The 18,527-nt window shown below is 37.7% G+C and overlaps 1 protein-coding gene across 4 annotated transcripts; it reads right to left on the reverse strand.

Annotated features, from left to right (window-relative positions):
- Positions 1-463: 463 nt before the first annotated feature.
- On the reverse strand, positions 464-15,479 carry fxr1 (FMR1 autosomal homolog 1). 4 transcript variants are annotated; one of them, XM_088004692.1, is made up of 19 exons: positions 15,267-15,414; positions 13,872-13,924; positions 13,686-13,779; positions 12,137-12,208; positions 11,106-11,254; positions 10,701-10,794; positions 9,892-10,008; positions 9,648-9,818; positions 9,012-9,090; positions 8,686-8,795; positions 8,458-8,544; positions 6,712-6,843; positions 6,320-6,545; positions 5,183-5,279; positions 4,966-5,078; positions 4,315-4,521; positions 4,096-4,173; positions 2,600-2,682; positions 464-2,041 (listed from the first exon to the last, which is right to left on the reverse strand). In XM_088004692.1, the coding sequence occupies exons 1-19, from the start codon at positions 15,315-15,317 to the stop codon at positions 1,895-1,897; spliced, it is 2,160 nt and encodes a 719-aa protein (XP_087860818.1). In that variant the 5' UTR covers positions 15,318-15,414; the 3' UTR covers positions 464-1,894. The 4 variants fall into 4 exon arrangements, with proteins under 4 accessions (XP_087860818.1, XP_087860817.1, XP_087860816.1 ...); XM_088004691.1 differs by lacking the exon at positions 6,712-6,843 and having other exon boundaries at positions 15,267-15,479; XM_088004690.1 differs by lacking the exon at positions 6,712-6,843 and having other exon boundaries at positions 6,320-6,548; positions 15,267-15,476.
- Positions 15,480-18,527: the final 3,048 nt, after the last annotated feature.

The following is an 18,527-nucleotide window of genomic DNA, read 5'->3' on the forward strand; positions in this document are numbered from 1 at the left end:
ACGTCTAAAATATTTCTGGATATCCACAAATATTAGTATCCTGATATTTCTGAATATATATTGAAATAGTTTTTGTCTTTTACGCAAGTAAAAGTTTATACATGTTTTCACAAACTGATGTCACAAAACTTAATGCTTTGTTTGGTTGATGAATGAATTTGAGAACTGTATTTTGTTTTCACTTTTTAATCTAAAATTTGAATTATTTGGGATTAATAAGGCATTTTTTAGCTCAAAAAATTAAAAATATTTAGATGCAACATCAAAACAAAAACAAAACTTCTAAGGGAGGAAATACTTTTTCACAACCTTGTATTTAGGTCAACCTACAACATAACTCCAGTCCAAAAATGAACAATTTCTGCAAAATTGCACTAAAAAAAAGAAAGATATTCACAGATTGATGCATTTCTGCAGTGATATGAGCACAAGGTGAATTACATAAAAGAACCAGACATTTGGGTTCAGATCTACATAGAAGATCAAGTTTATTTAGGAACTACCTGCGTACAAAACATATTGCACATCAACCAACCAGACAATTCTTAAAAAAGAAACAGTTTACTGTAGTTGACCCAACAAAAACTCTTGGGATGTTACAACTGTCAGTAGTCCAAATCGTAGATGGATGTATGAAAACCTCTGGATCACGTTTTAGTGTCAAGAAAAAGAAGAGTGTCTTTATTTTTTTATGTTTTTTAAATACTGTACACTTTTTAAAAAATAAATAATCCAAATAAATCTTCCTCAGAGGAACAGTCGTGACCAGTTTCCAGCCAGCCAGTGTAGAAAAACCATGAAAAGACCGTCGTCGCTCTGCTTCGGTTTTCTGCAACATCTCAACACCGGATTAATCCAGTTGTTATTCCTGACCGTCTTCTGAAGTTCTGTGTCGAACTTGATCAAACAGAAGGTTGGGCAGCGAGATGTTCCCAGAAAACCAGCAACGCTACGGCTTTCAGACTCGACTACAATCAGCTTTAAGAGTAAAAGGTTACGCTTCAGTGCAAACAAAACTCTTCTCGTTTCTTTTCCAGATCTGCAGTAATAACATCTCTCCTATGATCCAAGTGGTTGCATATTAAAGAACAGGAAGCAGCTAAAAGTCAAAAAATCCTCCAGATACACTTAAAGGATCACCGAATCCCCCTCCCAACGACTTTAAGAGCAGAGACACCTGATTTGAAAAGAAGGCTCTGAAACCCCTCAGCATTTCGCACGCTGACTCACCCGGACTGGTTCCACTGGTGGCAGGTGACCCAGACTGGTTCCACTGGTGGCAGGTGAGGGGAGGAGGGACTCCAGATGGAGCGCAGAGCCAGGCAGCAACTTGTTGAGTCTACTCTCAAGGCACGACAGCTGATCACAAGTACGTCACACTTGGGTTTTTCAGCAAACCTTCTACACTCTGCTCATGCAGAACATTTAACTCGATGCACAAAACGTCCCAAAAAGAAATGATTCCGCTACGTTCACCTGATAGAAGGCAGACTACGACATTATGAACCAGGAAAACGGCTGCAGCCACACCACAGTATCTGATTAAAATCCCTGTCTGCATTATGGAAATACTGCATTTAGTCCGAGCTCAGAGACGAAGAGAGGACTAAGAGTGCAGCTCTAAGAGTGTGTGTGTGTGTGTGTGACTATCTTTGGCAAGCTCATACTGGAAGAAGTATTGAAAAGAAAATGAACAGAAGCAGAGATAAACATGTGAAGGTCGGGGTTCAGAGCGCTAAAAGGTTTGCTGCACACCGGGTTTCAAATATGAAGTAAAAAAAAAAAAAACAGTGCTTGTTGTGTTTAGATGTTAACATTTGATGCCTCGACGCCGACATGGAGATCCAATCAAATGTCGTCAATATTTGAAACCATTTCATCTGCTGGGGTCCAACTAGGAGAGTCCGTTCACGACGGGTTGTGGGTTGGAGTCCCTCTGGCAGGAGGAGGCTGTGGGGGCGTCGGACACGTCGTCGTTGGAGCCGTTGGTGGTTGCCGGAGCCGACTGGGGGCTGTGCTCAGCAATGACCTCCGCCTGACCCTGAAGACACAGAAAACACCATGAGGGAGGAACTGGAAAGTTCAATGGAAGGAAAAACTCAGCTGGTCTCACAACTGAATGTAGCTGCGTTTCCATTGACTGAAAACTGCGGAAAATAAACGTCATTCGATAAAATGGTTTTGCATTATGATGATTTTCAGCCGAATTAAAACTGCAACTGGAAACGATGAAGACGACGACAGGAAGTGGTAGGAAGGTTTTTAATGACTTTTCACATTAAACTTATTCACAGGTTTCTTATTTACTAGAAGAACCACAATTGTGAAACTGGGTTTTTTTGACTTTGGCGGAATAACGACAGTTTTACGCACATTTATAATGAAAACGTAGCGATAAGATGCGTTTCCATTGCCCTTAAAATTGCGTGAATTTGAATTATGGCGATAAATTTGCTTAATGGAAACAATTTAAAAGAAAAACATTTTGCGCTAATATCAGGTGCTTTTTCACCTGTATCGACATTAGTGCATTTCGGGATGGAAGAACGTTTTGCGTCGCATCTGTAGTGGAAACGCAGCTGCTGTAGCGTTTACTGACCACTTCCTTGTTTTTCTTGGTATCCTTGGCGATCATCTGTCTGCTCTGAGATTCAGCCCTGGATATGTAGTCAGCCACAGTCACTGCATTAACAACCCAACAAAAACCCTCTCAGGTTATTTAACCAACACAAACTGGCTGCAGGCGTGAAGGAAAGCAGAGCAGCTCCAAACGTTCAGCCTCGTGTTAATTCAGTACCAACCAGGAACAGGCAGCCGGAAAATCACACCAACATCTCATTCAGTTACAGAAACATAAACATATTCATGTTTCCCCATTTTATCACATTAAAACCACAAACTTTAGTGAATTTTAGATTTTTTGTGACAAGTCAACACAAAGTAGAAAATATTTATGAAGCGGAGGGAAGATAATCAGCGACGCACCGATTTGTAAATTTGGGCCAGCATTGGTATCAAATATTAATATTGTTCTGACCGATAACAGATATTTACCAGGTATTTGTATGTTTCCATATCAATTCAATCAATACGACGGATGGAAAAAACGGTTAACTTATAGAACCGATACAAATATGTAAAAAAAAAACATCAGTCGACAGCAGAGGTGGCGCTAATGGGTCTGCTGCAACAAGGAGTCAATTAATCACATGGTAAATTAAAATGAGCTTAGAAATCTCCAATCTGATAATAAAAAGTAAGAGAAAAAGAAATAAAGAGCAAAAAAGAAGAGAAAGAAACAAAGATAAAGACAAAGAAAAAAGAAATAATGAAAGGAAAGAAACAAAAAAAGAAAGAAAAGAATCCTTTCTTTCTGATGCAGAATTTAGATGTGCAGCAGATTTCTGTGTTTTGATTCAGTTAAAAACATTTAAAAAGGCGACTAAAACACCAACTCTGACAGATCATCAGATATTTAAATGAGCTAATCAACCGGCGCTGTTAGCTTAGCTAATAGCAGCGGTAGCTAATCCACCACAGCGATCACTTATTGATGATCACAAACTAAACATGGAGCCTGGAAACATGAAACTAACAGGCTGAATGTTCTGTTTGTGTGGGGATGTTTGAGTGATTTTTGGTTTTGAATCCTGAAACAAATTGTGACAAGGTTGTCAGTTGCTATGGCAACGAGTCTGTGTCGCATAGCTGACAGAGCGAGAAAAACAAGAATAAAAATTGTTTTGGGTTGTTCTTCACTGGTTTTTCTGTGTTATTTCTTCCTTTGCTGCGGCGAACTGAACTGAATTAATAATCATTTGTATTTAGTTAATGTATCGTTCTGCTGCTGCAGCGCAGTTATGGATAACAGGTCAAAGAAATTTCCAGATGTAAACAACAGAAAAGGTAAGATAAGGTAAAGGTAGTTTTATTTATATTGCACATTTTCAGCAACAAGGCGATTCAAAGTGCAGATGGTCCATAAGGACAAGGTGCTGAGTTCGTTAGCAACATGCAACATTCATGCTAGTTAATTTCTGCTTCGTTTAGCTGTGTGTGGAGCGGCGCTGCAGACGCCTGCAGCTGCTGCGTTACCTGGCTGCCTCTCCTCAGGCAGGCGCATGCGGCGGCGGCGGCTGCGATTGCGACGCTGAGGTTTTGCTTCGGACAAATCTGGGAACGTTGAGTCATCACAAAGAATCGGATCGGTTCCTTGGTTTGAGCCTGAATGCCAGCAGCAGCTCTTTTCCCTCGGACTCGGTAAAGGGAATCATGGGAAATTTGTTCTCCAAAGTAAATAAAAGTGAAAAATACCTGTTCCGTTTTCGCTGACGGAGGCGTTGTCGGACTCGCTCATGCCGTCCATCAGGGTGGCGTCCTCGTCCGTTCTGCGTCGCCGGGAGCGACGGCGGCGGTTGGCGGGCAGGTTGGACTCGCTGGCGTCCGTGTCGGCCGTCTGGTCCGTCTCCGTGTTCGCCTCCAGGCTCCCGTAGGACGGGTTGTTCTCGTGATCCCTGGAGGCTGCACAACAACGACTCCTGATCAACGGGACTGAGACGTTTTCCCACAGCTCCAGACTTTTACATCACCAAACTTTGTCTTTTTTAGTTCAGTTTTTATTTCCAATTTCAGTTTCTTTCTACCATCAAAATAATTCTCACCCAGTTTTATGACATTTAGCAAATGTAAATAATTTAGGTAATTTTAATTAATCAAAAAAAAAAAGTTTAGTCTGTTTCAACGTCTGTTTATGAGGTGAATCTGGTTTCAGCTGTAAATAACATTTTCCAAATTGTTTTCATCAAACATAAAATTTATTATAAAACTGAGCAGTTTGAATATCAAGCACTTTCAAGGACCTAATTGAAATCTAAATTCAAGCGTTTTCAAGGATTTCAAGCAGAATCCTGAAGTTCTGGCCTGACAGGCAGTTTCAGTTTTTTCTTATTTAAAAGTGAACTGTACCAGAGTTGTATCCGTATCCTCCTCTTCCTCTGCCTCTTCCTCCTCCTCGGCCCCGGCCGGGCCCGGGCCTGCGGCGGCCGTCTCTCTGGGGCCGGGGGCCTCGCTCCCGCTCCCTGCAAACAGAAAACCAAATGGAAACATGGAGTCCAGAGATCTGAGCGCCGCCTGGAGGCTGAAACGTTTCGCTCGTTTTCGTGATGAGGAACTCGGAGCTCACCCGTCCAGGTCCTCTCCTGCCAGCGACCAATCACTGAGCTCGTCTTTACGCTCTGAATCCGTCTCAGAGGGATTCGAATGCTCCGAGTTGGCGCCTCCTGAATTTAAGACGATGCAGGAAGAAAGAACAAGCAGCAGGGATCAGGAAGGGTCAAACCTTTCCAGAGTCAAATTCCCAGAGTATTCTGTTGTTTCTCCAACTCAAAGCTTTTAAATTACTTCATGATTATTTCAATAATCGATTAAAGGGGCAGTATTAATTCCCTTTAGCTGAACCATTTTATAGCACAATCAAGAAACTATTATAAAAATGCCTCATAAAACTCTGGAAAAAGCCTTTAAAATGACCAGTTTCTCTGATTGTACTGATTATAGGCACATGTTTACGTAAAATGAACATTGTGGTTTTAGTCTTTGAACGACTGACAACATGTCTCTGAAATCCAAAGCAAAAACTCAGCATTTGCAGACAATGAGAAATGACCAAAATAATAAAAAGATGCAGAGCTTACAGGCCTCAAACAATCAAAAAAAAACAATATTTATTTAGAAACAACAACACTGATGTTTTAACTCAGCAAGAGGTCAGAAGTCAGTGGGGTTCAGTGGAGTACAGCTCATTTCTTCCAGAGCTGAACATGAAATATGACTTAAAATGAATTTACTTCCTGATTTAACATCTTGAAAATAGGCCTCTGTCTCTTTAAAACCTCCTGCCCTCAGGACCAGGTAATGAGCTCAGCAGGTGTTTGCTAATTGCAGCTGGCTAGTCTGAAGGAGCTGAGTGGGGGAGGAGCTGCGTCTCAAAGGCGGGGCTCGGTCCATCTGGGTTGCCATGGAGATTCAAGGATTTCTCAAAAATGAATGAAAGATTCAAGGCAACACTCCAGGTTTGTTTTTTGATGATAATGCTGCCCCTTTCATCCCATTTGTTGTTTCCGGCCTCGTTGTTAGGCTTTAAATACCAACAGAATGGATGGATGGACTGAAACTGGGAGATAAATCCAACTTTTACAGAAAAGGACAGTTAAAAACCAGAAATGTTTTTCATTCATATCCAGATATGGAAATAAAATCTAGTTTTCCTGTGCAGGAGCCTGAAGAAGTGAATTATTAAAGACGTGCTGCAGCTGCGCACCGTATCCGGTGTTGTAGTTGTGGCCTCTCCGGCCGCGCCCCCTGCTGTTGTAGGAGCGGCTGCCGCGCAGCGAGGCTGACGACGCGTTGCCGCCACTGTCTGCGTTATATCCCCCGCCGCCTCTCTCTCCTCGCTCGCCCCGCTCCCGATCGACCGGCCGGTGACCTTGGGTGATCTGACGCAACTGCTCATCGATCTGCATCCGCTCCAGACGAAGCTGCTCAACCTCCTTACACAAAAAAAGTCAGAACGAGGACAAAAATGAGAAGATAAAAAGAGAAAGAGGGTGACTGGCTGACGCGCTGATGCTGGTTAAAACAGGTGGAATAATAAGGCAAAGCTGACATTTTGAAGGTCATCACAGGATGTGCATGCAGAGACATCATACACACATCTACACTGCATCCAGAGTGCCTTGTCCTCTTTACACTGAATCTGGCTAGGCTGCTTCCCTGAGCAAAAACCGCAATCTGCCTCAGCTCTTCATCTAGTTGCTGGCTCTCCGCAAGCAGCTCCACCATGGCCTACACACACACACACACACACACACACACACACACACACACACACACACACACACACACACACACACACACACACACACACACACAAAAACACACACCGCAGCAGGAGCGCAGACATGCAGACAGCACAGGACACACACACACAGGACAAAGTGTGTGAGTAAAGCAGAGGACTAGCAGAAACATTCTGAATTATTAGGACAACATAAGGCATGATGTTCACTATAGAGATGCACAACATTACACACATGCAGTTAATAAGAAAAAGATGAATAAGTTTTATTTATGTAGTTCTTCTTCAGTGCAGTTCAAAGAGCTTTACATGAATTGGAAGAACAACAACAAGCACAATAAAAGAAAAGCTACATTTTAAAATGTTCCGGTCGTTCTGGGTTGCTCAGTATTTTCTAAGTTTGTTCCAGATTAGTAAAGTTTAAAACTAAATGTCGGTTCTCCATGTTTGACTCTTGTTATTGCCAAATTCTCCACAATTTATAAACTAACAAGTTTCTCAGGTTATGATGATGTTTATTACTGTTATGATGTTGTTTATTACTATTATGTTGTCTATTACTGTTATGATGTTGTTTATTACTGTTATGTTGTTTATTACTATTATGTTGTTTATTACTATTAAGTTTATTACTGTTATGTTTATTACTGTTATGATGTTTATTACTGTTATGATGTTGTTTATTACTATTATGTTGTTTATTACTGTTATGTTTATTACTGTTATGATGTTGTTTATTACTATTATGATGTTGTTTATTACTATTATGATGTTGTTTATTACTGTTATGATGTCTATTACTATTATGATGTTGTTTATTACTATTATATTGTTTATTACTATTATGTTGTTTATTACTATTATGTTTATTACTATTATGATTATGTTTATTACTGTTATGATGTTGTTTATTACTGTTATGATGTTGTTTATTACTGTTATGATGTTGTTTATTACTGTTATGATGTTGTTTATTACTGTTATGATGTTGTTTATTACTGTTATGATGTTGTTTATTACTGTTATGATGTTGTTTATTACTGTTATGATGTTGTTTATTATTATTATGATGTTGTTTATTACTGTGCTAACAATAGATTATGATTAATATATTATTTGTATCGTTTTGCCTCAAAATACTTGAGATTTGGGCAACTAATGCTAATTTTAGTTAGTGAACTTTCCAAAATATCTAATTTTTTTGTACAATTCTGGTTTAATTTCTGCTCTGAATGTGTTGTTCTCATCAGCTGGCCTTTTCTCCAGTCTGTACATTTCAGTTAATGATTAATCGATTCCTGAATTAGTTTTAATAATCGATCGATCCGTTCAGTACCCGGAGAACCCAGACATGCAGGAGGAGAACATGCAAACACCATCAAGAAAAGCCCCCAGGCTGGGATTTGACCCCACGACCTTCTCGTTGCTAGGCAACTGCATCCAGCTAAGGTTGTAATGATAAACACTCATGCTCTGGTTGATGGCGTTCTGGTGCAGCTCTTCTCCACTAGACCTCAGTTAGCAGAACAAACCGAATGTTAAGCCCGTGCAGATCAGTCGGGTTGCTCACCCAGAAGGAGTGGAAACAAAAGTTGGCTTACATTCAGGTAGGAGATGTGATACTCTAGCAGGACCTGGACGTTGCCGATACTCTCCTTAGTACCGACAAACGTAAAGGGGACCATTCCCTGTGTCAACAAAACACAAACACCAAACACACACGTTAGTACGAACTGAGAGTGTGTGTGTAGTCTGAGTCCATCGGTGTTTTAAATAATCCTGAGGAAGACGCTGGGCTGAAGGAAGTGATGTGGGAGTAGCATTCTTACTTCCTGTCTGGGCTGCTTGTTGTCGTTGTCTCCTTCTATTCGGACCCTGACCACACCAGACTTATCCACGATCTCCTGGATCACCTTCCCGTTCTTACCAATCACTTTGCCTGCAGACAGGAACAGACGGAAAGCTTGGAACTTTAAAAAAAATCAGGGAGGAAATATATTTACAGAGATAAAAATGAACAAATGTCAAAACAAAACAAAAACTGCAGAGTCTGACACTTTGCAGCTTGAGAAAGAAAACTACAATTACAACTTTTACTCAGAGATATTTTGTGCATAATTGGCTTGAAGTTGAAACCAAACTAAACTCTGCATACCAACAAGATTCCTGGGCACCTGGACTGAATCCTCCACAAACTCCAGGAAGCTTCTGGCCTTCTTCACAGCTTCCTCCGTCTAAAGAGCAACACAAACAATCCAGATTAAAAACCACAACTATTTTTTAAAAAGTCTATGAATATCTTAAAAATCAGATGAACTCTATTGGTCAGATCTAAGAGGCAGGTATTTGCATATTTCATTAAAAGCATTAAAAGATTTTTATCTACTGTTTATGAAGAATAAAACCTTAAAACTATTTTAATATAAACAACATAAACAACCACAAACAAAGGCAAGTAAAATACTGGAGAAATGATGGTGATAAACTTTCATGTTGTTGTTTTGAGACCATTTAATAATCAATAAACTTTAAATTCTAAGAAACATTCAACACTGGAAGTGGAAGAGATTTTAAATATCCAAGATAAATAAACAAAACAAATAAACTGAATTCTGAAGTCTGTGGAAATAAAACTGCTGCTCATACAAATGGCTGGTTGAGACCAAAACCCCAGCCTGGATTCATCCAGCTTTTGGTAGAAAGAGAGAAAAGACAAGCAACAAATCCTCCAAATGGAATAACTGAGCTTGACTTATGATTTATTGCTTCCGGCCTGGTTCCACCACCGTACCTCTCCATAAATCCTGAAGGTCCCGGTCTCCTCGTCCAGCTCGATGGCGGTGACCCCTGGCAGCTTCCTGGCCTGCTGGATGTTGCTGCCATGGCTGCCGATGGCCAGACCCATCAGGTCGGGCCTCACGGTGAACTCCTGCTGGAAGGACGACACCAGCTGCCTGGACGTCTTAAACACAAGACCGGGACATTAACTCACAGCTGGGAACAACAGACCACCGGCTCCTTAGTGACCTGCTGACCTCCAGGTGCTTTGTGGCTTCCTGGTTGCGTGACATCAGCAGCAGCTTGGTTCTCAGGCTGCGCAGGTGCATGTCGCTCAGCAGAGACACGCGCTTCACCGTCGACTCGTTGGTGGACTGAACACAGAGACAGGAAACGATGACATCCACAGAGGAGACCAGAGGAGGGCAGACATGACACTCAGCCAAGAGGAAAACTACTTCAACGTTTCTACTCGAGCAAAAAGTAGCCAAAATTACCCAAGGAGGAGTAAAAAGGTATTTGGTAAGAAGTCTACTAAAGAACTGAGCAACTGATCAAATTAATCATTTTATATTTAAAAACGGAACAAATATAAAATTAAGTGGAAATTTCGGTATTTCAAAAACCAAAATGACAATAATTCATATAAGTAACAAAAATGACAAAATGAAAGTTTCTTTCAATAAAAAACTGCAGTAACCTGATTTGTAGCTTAGCATTTTTTAGTTTTTGATCCAATTATCAATCATTTAATATTCAAAAATTACCTGAATTTTACCAAAATATAAAAGTAATGTGGAAATGTTGGTGTTTTAAAGATCAAAATGAATCAAATAAGAAAATAATTACAAAGAAAATATATTAAAATCAGTTTATTTCAGTAATATTATAAACGTTATAATGTTATAATGACATTTTCCTCCAATAAGAGCAGAGACGCTTCAAAATAAATTACTCAAGGAAAAATAAAAATATTCATTTTTCCAAAAGGTTACCCAGGTAAATGTAGCTGAGCAACAGTAACTAGTTCTGTCCATGTCTGCAGTAAGTAGAGGTCAAAGGTTACCACGATCAGCAGCTCGCTGCTCTCTGGGCAGAACGAAACCCGACAGGCTCCCACTGCTTTCTTGAAATCCTTGTGTGCGTTTTCGTTCTGGCACCTGCAGCACAGGAACAAGACAGACAGTAACTAAAGCTGCACCAACCCACCTGCCGGTACCGATATCTGGGGCGTAGAACCGGCTGATAACAGGAACAGCCAGAGTTACCAAAAACACTAGTAGTAAATACTTCTGATGGTCACTTTTAATGTTATCACAGTACAACCACACAGTGACATCATACATGCCAAGAACAGAACCAGACTGAATAGATCAGGAACTTTGTCACCAATAACTTTTTAAATATTCGGGTCGATACAGATGTTAACATGGCGTCTGTGACGTTAACGTGGATAATCTGTGGTACGCACGCTTCCTGTAGATCCTGGGGAACGGAGACAGAGCACTTGTGAAAGGAGTTCTTGGTAACGGCCTTGTTGGGGTTGACCGGCCGCAAACGCTCGAACGTTACGATCTCGTTGTACGTGGCGTCACAAGCGGCGTACTCGATCACGTAGAACTGGGAACGAAGAACGGAAACACAGGCTAATGAAGGCTGTGGTCAATTTAAAACAAATAAATGAAACATTAATGTAAAACAAATAAATGAAACATTAATGTAAAAGAAATAAATGAAACATTAATTTAAAACAAATAAATGAAACATTAATTTAAAACAAATAAATGAAACATTAATGTAAAACAAATAAATGAAACATTAATTTAAAACAAATAAATGAAACATTAATTTAAAACAAATAAATGAAACATTAATGTAAAACAAATAAATGAAACATTAATTTAAAACAAATAAATGAAACATTAATGTAAAACAAATAAATGAAACATTAATTTATAACAAATAAATGAAACAATAATTTAAAACAAATAAATGAAACATTAATTTAAAACAAATAAATGAAACATTAATGTAAAACAAATAAATGAAACATTAATGTAAAAGAAATAAATGAAACATTAATTTAAAACAAATAAATGAAACATTAATTTAAAACAAATAAATGAAACATTAATGTAAAACAAATAAATGAAACATTAATGTAAAAGAAATAAATGAAACATTAATTTAAAACAAATAAATGAAACATTAATTTAAAACAAATAAATGAAACATTAATGTAAAACAAATAAATGAAACATTAATTTAAAACAAATAAATGAAACATTAATGTAAAACAAATAAATGAAACATTAATTTAAAACAAATAAATGAAACATTAATGTAAAACAAATAAATGAAACATTAATTTATAACAAATAAATGAAACAATAATTTAAAACAAATAAATGAAACATTAATTTAAAACAAATAAATGAAACATTAATGTAAAATAAATAAATGAAGGCTGTGGTAAACTTGGAGCAAAGCGAGGAAACTCACATCGCCCTTCATCATGCGGACTTTGGCCATCCACCATCCACAAGGCTCCTGTTCGTTGGCTCTGGAGAGAATCTGACAACAAACCAGGCATGAGAAGAGCAGCTAGGTACATTTACTCAATTTCCAAACTGATTTGGAAATGTTTTTTCTTTTGCCTGATTTTGTTATTTTTTGTTATTTATATGAATTAGTGTCATTTTCATCCTTAAAATACCAAAATTTCCAGTCAACTTGATATTTTGTTCTGTCTGATGATGTAATTTTTAAATAATAAATGATTGATAACTTGATCAGTAACTCAGGACTTGACTAGACTGTTTACCAAATACTTTTTTACTCTTGAGTAATTTTCTACATAGTTTGTAGTTGAGTAAAAACATGTTGATGCTCTTATTTTGGCTGCTCTGCCCACCTCTGCTTATAAGACGTGTTGGGAGATTTTATTGATTAAACAAATATTTGATTCCTTGGGCTTCCGTAGCTCAGACTGACTCTGAAGCCCACGTTCACCGTGGCGTCAAACTTCACTAAAAACACAACGTCAACACGCCCACGGCGGCCATCTTGGTTTTGCAGCTTCTATTTGAATTCAGGTGAACTTTACGACAGAATATTAGCACCAGGTTAAGATTTTATTCTTTAATTATGAGAATACACTGCAAAAGCACAAAATCTTACCAAATACTTTTGATTTAATTTCTAATGCAAATAGTTTTGTTCACTTCAAAAATAAGACAAAACTAACTTACAATAACTTTTCACCAAGATAGAGAAGCTTGTTTTCAGTAAATTCCTTAATAGTGGTACTAACTCTACTTGCACTAGCAGATTAATTCACTTATAGCAACACATTTTTCCCCATAGGTGAAATAATTTGGAACAAATACTTTTTATAAATATTAAGGACTTATTTAGTTAAAACAAGCTCATATCTATTGTTTAAAAGTTACTTGTGAATTAGTTTTCTCTTATTTCAAATGTAGTAAGATATTTGCACCAGAAACCAGACAAAATGACTTGGTAAATGTTGTAGTTTTGCAGTGTAAAGTTGTAATATTAGGAGAATAAAGTCAGGAATCAGGAATGTTGAGAATCTTGTGATGTTATAACAGATGAATATAAATACTTAATTTTTAGCACATTAGCATCAAATTATCATCATCAGCAGGACTTTACATCCTAACCCAACCCTTTACAAAAACAATAGAAACTGGACCAACAGATCCTGATCAATTAGAAGCTTTTTACTCATTAAAGTGACACTTTTTCTAGTAAAATTTTATCTTTATTCTGCTAATATTACGACTGTATTCCTGTAATTAAAGAATTGTCGCAGCCTGTCCCTAATAATCCGTACTACAACTCACAGAAAGGATGACGGAAATGAAAGCCATTTTTTAAAAATATCTTCTGTCATTTGTCATTTCTTTTTTAGAAAAGAAAAAGAAAAGCTGATCAAGAAGCAGACATTTTATTTTTAATCCATGTCGCCCAGCTTTAGTAGTAATTCAGGAGAAAAGGGAGCATGAAGAGGAAAACATGGCCTCACCTCCACCTCTTCTCCTTCTCCGATCTCCTTCTTGACATCAGCAGGTGGCGGCAGCCTGACGTCGCTGAAGGGCACCTGGCGTTCTGGCTGCCAGCTGAGACACAACCGTCACACTTTACTACAAACACAACTAATCTGGTTTCCATGTTTCCTTGTTTTACGTAATAAAGAAGGAGACTTGCTTACTTGTTCTCAAAGGCAATGGTGAGAGAGTCATCGTGGATATCTTTGACAAAGCCCTGCAGGACAAAAACAGGGGAATAAAAGCAGCTTTTATAGCAAATTCCTGAAACCAAATAACTCACGATTATTTTAGTCACCGATTATTCTATCAATAATTAAGGCTTAAGTGGATAAATGAAAAATCTGGAGATTAATTGTACGATTAACAGCCAGATTTTTCATTTAACCACTTAAGTGTTTAATATAGAATATTAGAAATAAATTAAAAGATTCAAATGAACAAAAAATTAAATAAGAAAATATTTAATTCCCTAAAGTGATTCAACCTAAAGAATCCAACAATTTAAAACTTTGAAGAAAATAATAAAATCATTTATTGATATTTTGAATATTTAAGTTTCAAATAGCAGTTTAATTCATTTTGGTGTTCATACGCAGAAAAGCTTAAACTACCTTCAAAGTTTGCTTCAAGGACACACTACAGTAACTTTTATGCAGGTCATGTGACCATTTTCAGCAGAAACCCAACCCAAATCATTACATCAACACAATTTCCTTAATGGTTACATATTCAGATAACTACAAGTTAATGAGTCTGAAACATTTCTAGTTGAGTGGGTTACAGTGGAAAAAGCCTTGAGGAAAGTATGAATCAGACTGATCCAAGGCATGGAAGTGAAAGAAGAAACAAAAGGGAGGAAAAGGAAAGGAGAGCTAAAAAAACATAAGGGTATCACTTTGGGTTGGAGGTCCAGAAATAGCTTGGAAGTGTGCGGTATCAGCGACCCTGTGCTGGCATGCCAGCTGGTCGGGAGTGACAGGGAACAGCTGGCTCACACATGCACATAGTAAAGATAGCTGGGACGTGATCAAGTATCAAATAATAGACGGTGACAGAAGGTGCTAGTCTGTTCAAAAACTACCTGGCAGCTTGATTTTTAATTGAAAACCCAAAAATAAAAAACGTATTCAAGTCCTAACGCTCATATAAACACAGAAAAGGGGGATGAATGTTACCTGGATACCGTGTTTACTCAACATCTTCAGACGTCAACAGTTTGGCAACTAGCAAGTGAGCTAGCTTTTAGCTAAGGAAGCCAACGCTCAGAGTAAAACTAGACTGGGGGACATAGCTTTTATTTGTTTAATAATCAATACATCACGGAACAGACAATATTACTCCCTCATAGTGTTTAACAAATGTCGTCAAAAAGTAATCAGACGTGCTAGCATCGTTAGCTTAGCTTGCTAATTTGTGCTAGCTTTGCGCTTGCTGTCTAATGATGGATCCAGAACCGGTCCGAACATCCACCCGCTGAACCTGATGTTTCAGCAGAACATGCAGTACTTGATAATGACATGCTAAGTTTCCAGACGTGTTGTTTAGCCGGGATTTACCTTGTAATAAGCGCCGTTGGAGCCACGGACCTCCACCGCCAGTTCTTCCATATTGGACACGCAAAGGAAGCCGGGACGACAGGTGTTCCTTAACGCATCGGGGGTGAGGTTAAAAGCGGATGAGTTTCTGTTCTTCTGCTTTTTATGTTTACTTTTTACCCTCGGAGTTCAATAATCACTTCTACATCTCTGTGAAATTATAGTCTGTGCTAAGTAGCAAAAGGAATATATGCGCATGCTCAAATTTAAACCAAAAATAATAAACTGCGCACACGATGAAAACTACAATTACTCTTTCCCTTTTTAACTTAATTTATTTCTCGTTACCAAATAAAAAGATTATGCTTTTTATTTATACACCTCATAAAGTAAAATTAATCAAATGAAGTTTACAGGGGTGCTCAAAGTGTGGCCTGGGGGCCGTTTGCAGCCGCTGAGTGGACTTGTGCAGTCCTCCCACTGCAGTTTAAGATTGATAGAAGTTAGCTCTGCCAACACATGTGGAAATTTTTTCATTTTAATTACATTAAAATTATTACAGTGGAATTTGTGTACCGTTCTTTCCTACCATTTTCAACCAAAAATCAAAAAATGTTGATGAAGCAGATGAATATCCTGCCATTCTTGAAATGAGCATCAGAAAATTTAAACTTATTAATAACAGTACAAGCAAAATTAATATAGATTAGAATGGAAATTTACTTTATTGTCCCAAAACGAGGAAATTATGTAGCAAGTTAAAGGTAGAAAATTCATATTCACAGGTAGCTGGAAAAAAACAAATGTCTCTGCCACATCTTTTTAATAAATACTATTGTGCACACGGTATTGGTTTCAGAATATTTTTACCTGCACTTTACACATGCCAGACCTATAGGGGGCAGTGTAGCACAAAACTGAAACCTGTCAACCAATCAGAAAATTTCAAAACAACCACAACTTCCTGTTAAGAATCAAACATGGCGCCAGGAGGTTCATTTGTTTGGACAAATAGATAGCTTGACCTACTTTTAAATAATATATTAAAATATAAAGTTATTAAAGTAATCGAGCCTTAAAAAGAAAAAAAAATATGAGTAAAGTCATGAAATTACGAGAATAAAGTTATAGTATTAAGAGAAAAAACTTTATTCTCGTACTCTTGTAATTTTGTTATTGTATTCTCATAATTTTATGACTTTAATCACATAATATTAATTTATTCTTGAAATATTATGACTTTATTCTTGCGTGACTTCATTTTCATATGACTTTATTCTAGTAATGTTATATAGTCTTTGTTTATTTTTTCTCAGCGTGTCCCTAATGCTCCGTCTTACAGACAAATGAAGGAATTTGTCTGACATTGTGAAAACCAACCAGCTTTATTCTACAGATCTCACGTTCTCTTAGAGAAAACGTGAATTCAGAGCTCTAAATTGCTTCTCCTGGTGATGCTGCTGTAAGAGCCAGTCAGCTCATGGTCATGCTGAGTCGTGACATTTATCGTACAGTGAAGCATTTCTCTCCTGATGAGAGTTAATTCTTCCAGAATGGAAGGTCACTGATGGGAGTACACATGTAAAAACAGCGACTGTATGAAGCATCCATCCTGAGCAACACAGCAAACCTGGCAACAAATTGATAAATAATATACAGTAATAAAACAATTCAGAGGAATTATAACACTGTTACCTGTCAAGCTATGAGCACTAAAATGTTTCATAATGCTTTTTATGATCAATCAATCAAGTTTATTTGTATTTCACATTTCAGCAACAAGGCAGATCAAAGCACTTTCCATCATAAAAACACAAAAATCAACAACTGAAACTTTATGTTTTACCGTCAATACACATCAAAATGTTGGTCAATGTTTCATTTATTATCTTTCAAAAGCAGCTCTACCCAGTTGGGTTTTAGTCTACATTTAAAGGAACTCAGTGTTTCTGCTGTTTTGCAGTTTTCTGGGAATTTGTTCCAGATTTGTGGAGCATAGAAGCTGAATGCTGATTGGTTCCTGAACCAGAACCTGAGAGATTTGGAAGGTTGCTATGGCAACAGCAGCAGATCTCCAAGCTGTTCAGTGATTTATAAACTACCAACAGTATTTTAAAATCTATTCTCTCAGTGGAAGGACTTTAGAACTGAGTGATGTGCTTCAACTTCCTGGTTTTAGCCAGAACTCCAGCAGCAGCGTTTTGGATCAGCTGGTTGATTTTTTTAGTCAGACCTGTGAAGATGCTGTTGCAGTAATCAATGCGACTAAAGATAAACCCATGGAGGAGTTTCTGTAACGCTGAGACATTAGCCCTTTGATCTGGGAAATGTTCTTCAGGTGACAGAAGCCTGACTTTGTAACCGTTTTTATGTGGCTTTGAAGGTTCATGTCAGAGTTTATCACTACCCCCAGACACGTTGCTCTAAATGAAGCACATTTTCTAAAAGCTACATTTTATAGCAGTATGTGAATCAAACAGTAGTACTTATAGTATGCTACTATGTGCGATACTTCATATTTTGTTATCGATCTGATAAATACAGGGACAGTATCGCTGATACCGATACCAATACTTTTTATTACTTTAATTAGATGCATAATCAAACTTCTTACCTTTAGGTGTTTTTGTGGTTTTTCCTTTTAATTATTTAGCTTAAAAAGTTGGACAAAACTTGCAGGTGTCTACAAAATATGTTAATAACATTAACAAGACAAACAGAAACAGTAGAGCTAATTTCTGCACTTTTTTGTGCAAAAAAAACAACAACAAAAAAACAAAAAAAAACAACTTTAGCAGCTGAGAAAAAATTTAAAACAATTTTTTAGGTAGAATTAAAAACTACAATACAAAAATAAAATTTCAAGAATCTGATACTAAAGTATTGATCTTACCTTGCTGATCGATCAGATATTGATACTGAATTGACATCAATACTTTGGATAGATCCGTTTACTGACTAATTTATTTTTGACATTTTCTTTTTACATTCTTTTAACATCTTTGGCTGAAAGTTACATTTTTATACACAGTTCATGAGCGCCCTCCAGTGGTCAGATGATGATATTGGCATGGACGTTGGCTGAGGAGGAAGCAGGAGTACCCAGAGAAAACCCAGGTATGCACAAGGAGAACATGCAAACTTTTAAAAAATACTTCATATATTTACTTCCACATCTAACAAAAACAAAAAGTAGACACTGAACAGAAAGAAAGGTGTTTTAAATCGGCCGCTTTCACTCACAGGTGCATGAAATCAGAGGTCAAAGGTTGAAAAAACAAA

The sequence above is a fragment of the Poecilia mexicana genome, unplaced genomic scaffold (assembly GCF_051168715.1).
Source record: "Poecilia mexicana isolate PSO_F unplaced genomic scaffold, ASM5116871v1 scaffold_4, whole genome shotgun sequence".
Classification (NCBI taxonomy): Eukaryota; Metazoa; Chordata; class Actinopteri; order Cyprinodontiformes; family Poeciliidae; genus Poecilia; species Poecilia mexicana.

What these genes read in the sequence shown, in the direction of transcription:
- fxr1 (XM_088004692.1), bottom strand. Translation starts at nt 15,317, where the DNA reads ATGGAAGAACTGGCGGTGGAGGTCCGTGGCTCCAACGGCGCTTATTAC. An exon ending in GAGAAGGAGAAGAGGTGGAG is followed by an intron (nt 12,209 to 13,685) that starts GTGAGGCCATGT and finishes GTTTGTTGTCAG; the next exon opens with ATTCTCTCCAGAGCCAACGA. An exon ending in ATCACATCTCCTACCTGAAT is followed by an intron (nt 6,844 to 8,457) that starts GTAAGCCAACTT and finishes GTGTGTGTGTAG; the next exon opens with GCCATGGTGGAGCTGCTTGC.